Here is a 13,097-nt window from a genome sequence, read left to right on the forward strand (position 1 = left end):
TAGTTGGTTGTAAGAACTTAAACTTTTTTTTTTTTTTTTTTTTTTTTTAAGATTGATTGCTTGATTTGACAGAGTGTGCATGTGCACAAGCAGGGGAGGCGGCAGGCAGAGGGAGAGGGAAAGGCAAGCTCCCCATGGAGCAGAGAGCCTGATGCAGGGCTTGATCTCAGGACTCTGGGATCATGACCTGAGCTGAAGGCAGATGTTTAACTAACTGAACCACCCAGTCTTCCAGAAATTAAACTTTTATGTTGACTTTGTTAAGTCCAAATCACCTACAATAAAAAAGTCTTTTATTTACTCCTACACACTTCACCAAAAGACTCAGAGATTTTGAGTTTCTTTCTTAAACTTCTTTTACCCACTTATGTCTCATCATCATCATTAAGCATAATGAACTCGTTAGGGTGCCAGTATATTTAGCACATCAGATTATCTCATGCTGAAGCAAGCAGGCAAATTACATATTAGTTTTGTACTAAATACAGCCTAAAACAGTCATCATTCATTTTAAGGCTGATGTTTTTTGTTTCACTTCCTACTTCTGTAATTACTTTTAGCCTTCAAGCTAGAATATTTTTTTCTCTCTTTTTAAACTTTATTTTGAGATTCTTCAAAAGTAAAGTAAAGTAGAATAATAAATGAGTAGTCTTATGCCTACTATATACCTCATTTTCACTCTTAAGTATTTTAAAGTATTTTCAATTATGAATATGTGACGTTTTAGTCAGACTTCTAGAAATATCCATATACCTCTTTTTTAAAAATAAAGCACTTTCCTAATTGACTGTATATACTATTATTCTTTTTTTAATCTTTTTGTTAGTTTTTTAATATAGAAAATTTCAAACATGGACAAACATGGAATGATATTATGAAGAATACTCTTTTTTTTTTTTTTTTAAATTAACATATAATGTATTTTTAGCCCCAGGTTGCAGGTTTGTTAATCATCACGCTTACGCACTTCACAGCACTCACCATATCACATACCCTCCCCAATGTCCATAACCCAACCACCCTCTCCCTACCCTCCTCCCCCCGGCAACCCTCTGTTTTGTGAGATTAAGAGTCTCTTATGGTTTGTCTCCATCCCAATCCCATCTTGTTTCATTTTTTCCTTCCCTACCCCCCAAACCCCCCACTTTGCCTCTCAAATTCCTGATATCAGGGAGATCATATGATGATTGTCTTTCTCTAATTGACTTATTTCGGTCAGCATAATACCCTCTAGTTCCATCCACGTCGTTGCAAATGGCAAGATTTCATTTCTTTTGATGGCTGCATAGTATTCCATTATATATATTATTATTCTAACAAAATTATCTAGTGTTATGTTAGATAATGTTATCTAATGCTCATTTCATATTCACATTTCTCTATTTGTCTGCAAAATATTATTTATAGTGGATTTGTTACAACCAGGATCTAATCAAGGACTACATGTTGCTTTTGATTGTTACACCCCTTAGGTCTTTTAAAATCTAGAACGATCCTCTTTCACCCTCTTTTTTACTCTAAGACATTGACTTACCAGAGAGTCCAGGCCAGGTGACGTGTAGAACCCTAACCTTCTAGATTTGTCAGGTTGTTTCCTCTTCATGATGACTAACCTGTTCTTCTATCTTCCATTTCCTGTGGCTTGGAAGTTTGAATCAAGGGTTTGATTTGACTCAGTTGAACATTTTTTAAGAATACTTTTTAGGTCGTGGTGTATGTTTTATATTGCACCATATCAGAAAATATGTTTGGTTCTCCTGTTTTTCATGTTAACTTTGATCACTAAATTAAGGAAACAATAGTAAAAATCTTTCTTTTTTTAAAGATTTTATTCATTTATTAGAGAGATGGAGCATGAGCGAGAGGCGGGGAAAGGAAGAAACAGGCTCCCCACTAAGTAGGGACCCCAACTGGGGGCTCAGTCCCAGGACTCCTGAGATCATGACCTCAGCCAAAGGCAGACACATAAGCTACTGAGCCACTCAGGAGCCCCAGTAATAGTCAGAAATCTTCATTATGAAGTAATTTTCCCTTGCGACTGCCACATAATCTATAGGGAGATAATTTCACAATGTTAAATGTCCAATTCCCGGGGTGCCTGGGTAGCTCAGTGGGTTAAGTCTCTGCCTTCGGCTCGGGTCATGGTCCCAGGATCCTGGGATCGAGCCCCACGTCAGGCTCTCTGCTCGGCGGGGAGCCTGCTTCCCCCTCTCTCTCTACCTGATGTTCTGCCTACTTGTGATCTCTGTCTGTCAAATAAATAAATAAAATATTTTTTTAAAAAAAAGTCCAATTCCCCCTTTCACGTAAGTGCTTTAGTGTCCATTTTCAGTCCTTGCCTGAATCAATTATTTTGTTAAGATTGTGAAATGGTGATTTTTTTTTTCATGATTTCATTTATTGGGACATCTGCGTGGCTCGGTTGGTTAGGGGTCTTAGGGTCCATCGAGTGTTTCATCAGGTTCGTTGCTCAGCAGGAGTTTGCTTCTCCCTCTACCTGCCGTTCCCCCTGCTTGTGTGCATTCTTTCTCTCTCCCTCTTCCCCCCACTCTCTCTGACAAATAAATAAAATCTTTAAAAAAAATAAAAATAAAATCTTCCCGCTAAGAAGTTCAACTCTCACCAGTTGTATACTCTTTTTTTTTTTTTTTTTTAAGATTTTATTTATTTATTTGACAGAGAACACAAGTAGGGAGAGAGGCAGGCAGAGAGAGAGAGAAGCAGGCTCTGCACTGAGCAGAGAGACCGATGCGGGGCTCAGAGAACACAAGTAGGCAGAGAGGCAGGCAGAGAGAGAGAGAGAGAGAAGCAGGCTCTGCACTGAGCAGAGAGCCTGATTCGGGGCTCGATCCCAGGACCCTGGGATCATGACCTGGGCTGCAGGTAGAGGCTTTAACCTGCTGAGCCACCTAGGGGCCCCTGTATACTCTTTATTATATAAAAGTTCAATGATGTCAATAATTATAAGACATTTTTATTCAAGAAAAATATTTTTAAAGATTTTATTTATTTGTCAGAACACGAGCAGGGGGAGTAGCAGGCAGTGGGGGGAGCAGCAGGCAGTGGGAGAAACAGGCTCCCTGCTGAACAAGGTTTCCCCATATGGGACTCAATGCCACGACCCTGGGATCATGATCTAAACTGAAGGCAGATGCTTAAGCAACTGAGGCCACCCAGGCATATCCCCCTCCATTTTTTTTTTTTAAGATTTTTTATTTATTCATTTGATAGAGTTCACAAGTAGGCAGAGAGACAGGCAGAGAGAGAGGAAGGGAAGCAGGCTCCCTGCTGAGTAGAGAGCCGGACTCGGGGCTTGATCCCAGGACCTTGAGATCATGACCTGAGCCGAAGGCAGAGGCTTTAACCCACTGAGCCACCCAGGCAGCCCGCCCTCCCGTTTTTGACAATGTATAGATCTTTCTGTGGACAAGCTAAAATTATTTTTTCTTAAATTTATTGTAAGTACTTAAAATACTTAATTTAATTTTTCAGAGCAACATTTTCAGAATATAGTAAAACTGTTAACAGTGTGATGGAAATGTAATGTACAGCATAGTGGATATAGTCAGTAATATTGTAGTAACTTTATATAGTGACATGATAACTAGACTTACAATCATTTTGTAAGACATAAAAATATTGAATCACTATGATGTACAAACTATTAGGATACTATATGCCATTTTTACTTCAATTTAAAACAATGAAGAAAAGCCTATTGTAATGTAGACAATGAGAACATTAACAAAAGTCTTCACGTTTTAGTGTTCTCATAGACTATCTCCCACTTACTGGAAGCAAAACTTTTGCTATGTGGCTCTACTCACTCTGTCAAAAAATAAGGCACTTTATTATATAAGAAACATACATGGAGGGCACCTGGGTGACTCCCAGGTCATGATCTCGGGGTCCTGGGATCGAGCCCTGTGTCGGGCTCTCTGCTCAGCAGGGAGCCTGCTTCCCCCTGCCCCCGCTCCTGCCTCTCTGCCTAATTGTGATCTCTCTCTGTGTCAAATAAATAAATTAAAATCTTAAAAAAAAAAAAAAAAAAGAAAGAAAAAGAAACATGCATAGGTGTCTGTGTTTGATCATCCTCTTTTTTTTTAAATCTCCTTGGAAGTAGTCAGTTCTCATTATTTACATTAGGTATGCCCTGTAAAGTTACTAGAAATAGTAAGCAAATACTGAGTCATAGTTCCAAAGAGAAGTAAGGATTTAGATTCCTGCAAAACAGTCTTTATTTGGTCACCTTTACATCAACTCATCAATATATAACCTTGTTTTCTGTATTTGATCAGAGACACCATATTTAATATATATTATTTAATCATTAAAGTCATGGCTAATATCACTATAACTCATGCACTCAAGTAGGATGGGTTGTCCTCTGGGGCCATGTACAAGGTCCCTTATTTGCATTAGTTAGTAAAGGTAAACAACTGAGCCAGGATTATAGCCCACCAGGGAATGTAGGAGATCATCTTCCCCTGATATATTTTTTACTTTAACTTTTTTTTTTTATCAGATTTATTACACGAGGAGATATTATTATGACCCACAACCTATAGTCTCTCTTTGGAGTTCTATCTCTGGAAAATATTTTTCTTTCTCTTTTTCTTTTTTTTCTTAAAGATTTTATTTATTTATTTGAGAGAGAGCATGAGAGGGGAGAAGGTCAGTGGGAAAAGCAGACTACCCGTGGAGCTGGGACCCCGATGTGGGACTCAATCCTGGAACTCCGGGATCATGACCTGAGCCAAAGGCAGTTGGTTAACCAATTGAGCCACCCAGGCACCCTGGAAAATATATTTCTTAAGACACATTTTGTAACGATTCTGATATCCTACATTTCCCATCAGAATATTATACTTGTTTAATACTAAAGCATATAATCCAAAGAGATCTGTATTAAGTTTGAATTTTGAGTTCAGGTAACCTCTAAAAATACTTGTTTCAGACATTATCTCCTTAGTCTAGCTGAAGTTTAGTTGTTTTAATTTGGCTACTCAGTAGTCCTTGGGAGAGACATAGTGTAAGAATTGAAGAACTATCAGAAGTTATGCTTAAAGTTGAAGAAATAAGATTATCCTCTTTCATCTAAAGCTGGTATAATCCAGGTAACATCTGTGTAAAAGTTAGCTTATTTCAGATATTTAGTAAATCTTTTTTTTTTTTTTTTAAGATTTTATGTATTTATTTGACAGAAATCACAAGTAGATGGAGAGGCAGGCAGAGAGAGAGGGAAGCAGGCTCCCTGCTGAGCAGAGAGCCCGATGTGGGACTCGATCCCAGGACCTTGAGACCATGACCTGAGCCGAAGGCAACGGCTCAACCCACTGAGCTACCCAGGCGCCCCCAGATATTTAGTAAATCTTTATGGAAGTAATATTTGAAAGAAAATTCAAACATAAAAAAATTCAAACATAATATTCTAGCATTCCAGTGATTTTGATTTTGTGTGTGTGTGATTTTGATATTTGATTTATATTTGTATTTGGTTTTAGGGTGGATCTATTTTATTAATAACAGGTCCTCCTGGATGTGGGAAAACAACAACTCTAAAAATACTATCAAAGGAGCATGGTATTCAAGTACAAGAGTGGATTAATCCAATTTTACCAGACTTCCAAAAAGATGATTTCAAGGAGATACTTAATCCTGGTAAGGTTAGCTATGAACATAGTAGAAATAGTGGGAAAAGTCTATGTTTGAAGGAGGTTTGAAGTAACCTCCCCAACTATATTCTTGAGATTCCTAAGATCCTTTTGGGTATGTTTTTTGTTTTGTTTTGTTTTTAAGATTTTAAAAATTTATTTGACACAGAGATAGGACACAGTAGGTGAAGCTACAGGTAGAGGGAGAGGGAGAAACAGGCTCATTGACCAGGGAACCTGATGGGGTTGATCCCCGGGCCCTGGGATCATGACGTGAGCTGAAGGCAAAGGCTTAATGACTGAGCCACCCAGGCACCCCTGGGTATATGTTTTTGTGCGAAAATATATGTTGTCACTCCTATGCTAGATTGACATCTACCCACTATCAGTAGGTTCACAAAATGAGAGTAGCGATCAGATGAAACCATATGAAACCATTTTCTTTCCTACTTCCAAGTTTCAGACAGAAATACTTTGAGAAGAAGGGAAGCTTGCTTCTAGTAGAGGAGAATGGGATTCTTTTTTTTAAAGATTTTATTTATTTATTTGACAGAGATCAAAGTAGGCAGAGAGGCAGAGAGAGAGGGAGGGGGAAGCAGACTCCCCACTGAGCAGAGAGCCCGATGCAGGGCTTGATCCCAGGACCCTGAGATCATGACCTGAGCAGAAGGCAGAGGCTTTAACCCACTGAGCTATCCAGGTGCCCCAAGAGAATGGGATTCTTTAAGGATTAAGTCTGACTAATTGATTCGTCGTCAACACACTCATTTGGAGTTTTTTATTGTATAGGCAAAGATGTAAATGTTTTTACCAGTTGTGTGACTATTATATTAGCAACTGTGTTCTAAAGTCAGTTAATTCCATATTACATTCATTGTTATAGAAAATTCATTGTGGTCCATGATGACTCTTGTTTTTTGAAATGCATATCCAATTTTATTTTATTTTAAAAAATATTTTATATATTTATTTGACAGAAAGAGAGAGAGATCAGAAGTAGGCAGAGAGGCAGGCAGAGAGAGAGGGGGATGCAGGCTCCCTGCTGATCAGATAGCCCAGTGTGGGGCTCGATCCCAGGACTCTGAGATCATGACCTGAGCCAAAGGCAGAGGCTTAACCCACTGAGCCACCCGGGCACCCCATGAATATCCTATTTTATTTTATTAAAGATTTTATTTATTTATTTATTTGACAGAGATGACAAGTAGGCAGAGAGGCAGGCAGAGAGAGAAAGTGGAGGAAGCAGGCTCCCTGCTGAGCAGGGAGCCCAGTGCGGGGCTATATCCCACAACCCTGGGATCATGACCTGAGCCGAAGGCAGAGGCTTTAACCAACTGAGCCACCCAGGCGCCCCATGAATATCCTATTTTAAATTTGTACAGCTTTGCCTAAATAAAAAAAATCTACAATGTTGTAAGCTTCAGGTATATGTGAATATAATCAGTAATGTATATTTGTGTGTTAGTTAGGTGTGTAATTTTGATGTATACATAATTTGTTGAAAGTAAAAGTGTTAAACTTTTTTTTCAGAATCCAGCTTCCATGTGTTTCCCTACCAGTCTCAGATAGCAGTTTTTAAAGAGTTTCTACTAAGAGCAACAAAGTATAACAAACTACAAATGCTTGGAGATGATCTAAGAACTGATAAAAGGATAATTCTCATTGAAGTACGGACAGATTTTGAGATCCTGCTGTAACTATTGAGTAAATAATTGCAAGATATATCTTATTGATAGGGGCATTAACTCTCTCCATGGTATTAATAGTGGTAAAATGTAATGTAAAAGCTCAGTGATAGCGGAAACCTCAGGTCTTTTTCAGTAAACTTGAATAGAAGCTATAAGTAAATGAACTTTAAAATTTTAATGTCTTCAGTATAGAAAAGCAAAAAATTATTTGGCAAATGATGTTTTTAGTGAAAATACTGTAACTAGTAGTGATCCTAAGAAATTTGAATGAAAATTGGGTTTCCTATTGATGGATTTTACTGTTTAGTAATCCACTTTTTCATGTTTTCCTTAATTTCTGAATTGTATATATAACATTTTTTCTCTAATTTGGTAAATACAAATCTTACATAAACTTACACAATAATATAACTGAGTAATATTTACCATTTTTCGATAGGATTTACCTAACCAGTTTTATCGAGATTCTCATACTTTACATGAAATTCTCAGGTGAGTTTCAGTGAAGTTTTCTCAAACTTTGAATTAAATGGCATTAGCTTGTATTTAAACATTGCTGTACTTTATTCTAGGAAATATGTGCACACTGGTCGATGTCCTCTAATATTTATAATTTCTGACAGTCTCAGTGGAGATAATAATCAGAGGTTGTTGTTTCCCAAAGAAATTCAGGAAGAGTGTGCTATAGCAAACATTAGGTAAGAATGAAATTTCTGCTTATAAGCTTATATACATGTTATATTTTTAAATTGATTATTTAACCACTATTTTTCTTTAAAATACCTTTTTAACAGTTTTAACCCTGTGGCACCAACAATTATGATGAAATTTCTTAATCGAATAGTGACAGTGGAAGCTAACAAGGTAAGTCTCTTAAGAACTGATTAATCTGAATTTTTTTTTTTTTTAATATTTTATTTATTTGTTTGACAGAGATCACAAGTAGGCAGAGAGGCAGGCAGAGAGAGAGGAGGAAGCAGGCTCCCTGCCAAGCAGAGAGCACCATGCGGGGCTCAATCCCAGGACCCTGGGATCATGACCTGAGCTGAAGGTGGAGGCTTTAACCCACTGAGCCAAATATTTGCTTATATTCATCAGGCCTGTCATTCTTGAAAAGGCAGGAAATACTGATTTTTAAAAATCCCTTACATTTCTCTATTATTAAACCTAGTTTTCTGTTTCACATTGAGGTAAATTTCCCTTTGCTTGGCTCAGTGCTATAAATTGTGTCTACTGTCAAGAAATTGTTTCCTGGGACGCCTGGGTGGCTCAGTTGGTTGAGCAGCTGCCTTCGGGTCATGATCCAGTGTCCTGGGATCGAGTCCCACATCGGGCTCCTTGCCCCGCAGGGAGCCTGCCTCTCCCTCTGACTCTGCCTGCCATTCTGCCTGTGCTCTCTCTCTCTCTCTCTCTCTCTGACAAATAAATAAATAAAATCTTAAAAAAAAAAAAAGAAACTGTTTCCTGGGGGCGCCTGGGTGTCTCAGTGGGTTAAAGCCTCTCCCTTTGGCTCAGGTCATTGTATGTCAGGCACTATACAGAATATTTTTACATACTTGATCTTATTAAATCTCACCACAACCATACAAAACTGGTACATAATCCCTATTTTACAGATAAGGAAATAATTTTTGGGTGGGGGAATAACTTCATAATATCCCACAACTATTACGTATCAGATAGGTTGGAAGTTCATTCTAACTCCATTTCACTGTGCTAAAACATTTTCAGTAACAGCAGAATGCATATATACTTGAACCTGTACATACTAGAAGAAAGTACATAAAAATGCTGAGGGTGATTGATTCTGGATGGTAGGATTACTTGTGATGTGTTTTTTTTAATGTCTTTTTAAAAAAAAAAACTACATTCTGTACCAGGAACATAACTGTAAATTAGAGCTTTTAAATATTTATTAAACAAACATTGAGAATAAACATAATCAACATCATAGCACCTTACCACATTAACTCAAAACTTTTTTTTTTTTTAAGATTTTATTTATTTATTTGACAGACAGAGATCACAAATAGGCAGAGAGGCAGGCAGAGAGAAAGGGAAGCAGGCTCCCTGCGGAGCAGAGAGCCCGATGCGGGGCTTGATCCCAGGACGCTGAGACCCTGACCTGAGCCGAAGGCAGCGGCTTAACCCACTGAGCCACCCAGGCGCCCCAACTCAAAACTTTTTTTAAGACTAAGTCCTTAGGGGCACCTAGGTGGCTCAGGAGGTTGGGCCTCCCTTCGGCTTGGATCATGGTCTCAGGGCCCTGGGGTCAAGCCCTGCATCAGGTTCTCTGCTCAGCAGGGAGCTTCTTTCTCCTTCTCTTTCTGCCTGCCTCTCTGCCTACTTGTGATCTCTCTCTCTGTGTCAGATAAATGGGTAAAATCTTAAAAAAAAAAAAAAAAAAGACTAAGTCATTAAATTGCAAATTTAGCAATTTGTGTTGGAATAGTGAAAAGAGATTCCATGACTTTTTTGTTACATAATTAACATGCTGTACCTTAAATAGTGGATCTGCAAGAATGTTAAAACTAGTATACCTTTTTTTTTTATTTTAAGATTTAAAAAATTTTTAAGTAACCTCTACACCCACCATGGGGCTTGAACTTACAACCCCAAGATCAAAATAGTTATATGCGCTACTGACTGAGCCAGCCACATGCCCCTAAAACTGGTGTAGTTTTGATATTATTGTTTACACTGTTACATCACAGGGGTAGCAACTAGCACACTATTCAAGTCTTTCACACTTTTATAAAATGAAATGTTAAGATACTATCTGGCGTCTTAACAATGATAATGATGGTAGAAGAAAATCAAAAGATTATTTTAATGTCTGGCATTCTGTAGCTCAGTTAATTATATTAAGAAAGACTGTTGACATCTCTCTCTCTCTCTTTTTTTTTTAAGATTTATTTTATTTATTTGTCAGAGAGAGAGTGCACACAAGCAGGCAGAGAGGCAGACAGAGGCAGAGAGAAGCAGGCTCCCTGCCGAGCAAGCAGCCCCATAGGGGACTCAATCCCAGGATCCTGGGATCATGACCTGAGTCAAAGGCAGCAGTTTAACTGACTGAACCACCCAGGCGTCCCAAGACTATTGACATCTTAAGTGATTTACTTAAAAGAATGGTGAATATCTTAGGTTTGGGGGTTTTTTGTTGTTGTCGTTGTGTTTTGTTTTTAGTTTAAATAGATGTTTTTCTGTTTTTACAAGGCAAAAAAGATCTTTAGTCTTTTTGTTGATACTGTTATGTATGTAAAGTGTGATCATACATTTCAGTCACATTTCTGTGTTCAAAGTGATTAACATCTATGGTATTTCCTTCAGCTACAAAGGATCATGATTTCAAATTACATTTCCTGGGGTGGCTGCATGGCTCAGTCAGTTAAATGTCTGCTTTCAGCTCAGGTCATGATCTCAGGGTCCTGGGATCGAGCTCTGGGTCAGGCTTCTTGATCAGTGGGGAGTCTGCTTCTCCCTCTCCCATCTGCCCCTCCTGCCCAGTCATGTTCTCTCTCTCACACTCTCTCAAATAAATGGATGAAATCTTTAAAAAAAAAAAAAAACCAAATTACATTTCCTTTTTGGCAAGTAGTCCACACTAGAAGTTTTCAAAAACAAATACTCTTGAAACAATTTTAAATAAAATAAATGTAGGGGCACCTGGGTGGCTCAGTGATTTAAAGCCTCTGCCTTCGGCTTGGGTCATGATCCCAGGGTCCGGGGATCGAGCCTCGCATCGGGCTCTCTGCTCAGCGGGGAGCCTGCTTCCTTTCCTCTCTCTCTGCCTCTCTGCCTCCCTGTGATTTCTGTCTGTCAAAATAAATAAAATCTTTTTTAAAATAAATAAATAAATAAATAAATAAATAAATAAAATGTATTCAGAATAAAAGTGAAAGTAATCTGGAAGAGAAATTCACAAACATGAGCAGGAAAATTTTGGTAAAAGAATAGTGAAGACAGACTTGCTATCTAGGTATTGGAACATAATGTAAAACTGTAAATTTTACAGCTGTGTATTGTTGACAGACAAAAGGAAGGATTCAGTTAGAAGACAGCACAGAAATATATCAGTATGTGTAAATGACAATTTTCTGTATAATGGAAGTAGCATTTTAGAGTGGGGAGAGAGGAAACTATTATAATTAAAAAGTGATATTAACACAATTGGATATCCATGTGGGAAACATAAGGGATATCCATGTGGGAAACATAAGGTTGCATCTTTATACTCTGCACAAAAATAATTTCTAGGTAGGGGCACCTAAGTAGCTCAGTCAGTTCAGCCTCTGAGTCTTGATTTTGGCTCAGGTCACAATCTCAGGGTCCTGACATGATCCCTGCCTTGGTCTATGCACTCAATGGGGAGTCTGCTTGAGAATCTTTCCCTCTGTTCCCTCTCCCACTCACACATGTGCTCTCTGTAAAATAAATTTGATTACCTACTGGTAATCAAAATAAGATTTCTGAGTAAATGAAAGATGTGAATGCGAAAAAAAAATGACAATAGTATTTTTTTTAAAGATTTTATTTATTTGAGAGAGAAAATGAGCAGTAGGGAGGGACAGAGCAGGAGAGAGGGAGAAGCAGACTCCCTGCTAAGCAGACAGACAGAAATCACAGGGAGGCAGAGAGGCAGAGAGAGAGGAAAGGAAGCAGGCTCCCCGCTGAGCAGAGAGCCCGATGCAGGGCTCGATCCCTGGACCCTGGGATCATGACCCAAAAATTGGCACTCTCACACTTGGTGTTTGATCCCAGGACCTGGAGATCATGATGATGATCTGATCAGTCAGATCATGATCTGAGTAAAGGGCAGATGCTTAACCCACTGAGCCACCCAGGCACCCTCAAAATGAGAATAGTATTAAGAAAAAGTACTGACTTTGGTTTGAGGGATAGTTTTCCTAAAAAAGAAACAAAAGCCCTAAAAACATTGGATTGGATTTACTTCAGAAAAATGAAAAGCTCAGGGAATGATAGAAGGCCTGGTAAGCTAAGGTAAAAGATAAGCATGAGAGTGGAAGAAAATATTTGCAATTTATGTAACAGATAAAGTATTAATATATGAATATGTAAAAATGTGCCTACCTAAAAAGGCTAAGGACAGGAGTGCCTGGATGAATCGGTCAGTTAAGCATCTGCCTTTGGCTCAGTTCATGATCCTGAAGTCCCAGGACCGAGCTCCACATTGGGAATCCCTGCTCAGCAGGGAGTCTGCTTCTCCCTGTGCCCCTCATTCCACTTGTGCTTTCTCTAGTGTGCTCTCCCTCTCTCTTGCAAAAATAAAACTTTAAAAAAAATAAATAAATCAGTGAAAATTCCAAGAACAGAGAAGCCAATACACAAATGGCCAGTAAACATGAGAGGTATGTCGCCCTACTGGTAATCAAAGAAATTAATATTTAAACCAGACACCATTTTTCACATATCAGTTTGTAGAAATTTTAAGAGATCAATAAACAGGGCTGCCACAGATAAAAAATTGGCACTCTCACATAACTGTTGGTAGAAAAAAATAAATTAGTAATTGTTAGAGACTTTGGAGGCAGTTTTCCTTCCACAGAAATATATATCTTTTTTAAAGATTTATTTATTAGAGAACATGTATGTGTATTCACAAGCAGGGGGACAGGCAGAGGGAGAGAATCTCAGGCAGACTCCCCACTGAGCATGGAGCCACTGTAGGGCTCAATCCCAGGCCCCTGAGATCATGACCTGGAATCAATTTAAATCACGTTGTCAGGAAACAATT

At 38.4% G+C, this 13,097-nt stretch overlaps 1 protein-coding gene across 6 annotated transcripts in view; it reads left to right on the forward strand.

Annotated features, from left to right (window-relative positions):
* RAD17 (RAD17 checkpoint clamp loader component) overlaps positions 1 to 13,097 on the forward strand; it is a 41,725-nt gene that overhangs the window by 5,282 nt on the left and 23,346 nt on the right. For all 6 annotated transcript variants that reach the window (XM_059175173.1, XM_059175171.1, XM_059175172.1 and 3 more), the window contains 5 exons: positions 5,505 to 5,661; positions 7,185 to 7,321; positions 7,782 to 7,834; positions 7,915 to 8,040; positions 8,137 to 8,206. In XM_059175173.1, the coding sequence (XP_059031156.1) occupies positions 5,505 to 5,661; positions 7,185 to 7,321; positions 7,782 to 7,834; positions 7,915 to 8,040; positions 8,137 to 8,206 (543 nt within the window). The remainder of the gene's footprint in view (positions 1 to 5,504; positions 5,662 to 7,184; positions 7,322 to 7,781; positions 7,835 to 7,914; positions 8,041 to 8,136; positions 8,207 to 13,097) is intronic.

This window comes from Mustela lutreola, chromosome 5 (genome assembly GCF_030435805.1).
Source record: "Mustela lutreola isolate mMusLut2 chromosome 5, mMusLut2.pri, whole genome shotgun sequence".
NCBI lineage: Eukaryota > Metazoa > Chordata > Mammalia > Carnivora > Mustelidae > Mustela > Mustela lutreola.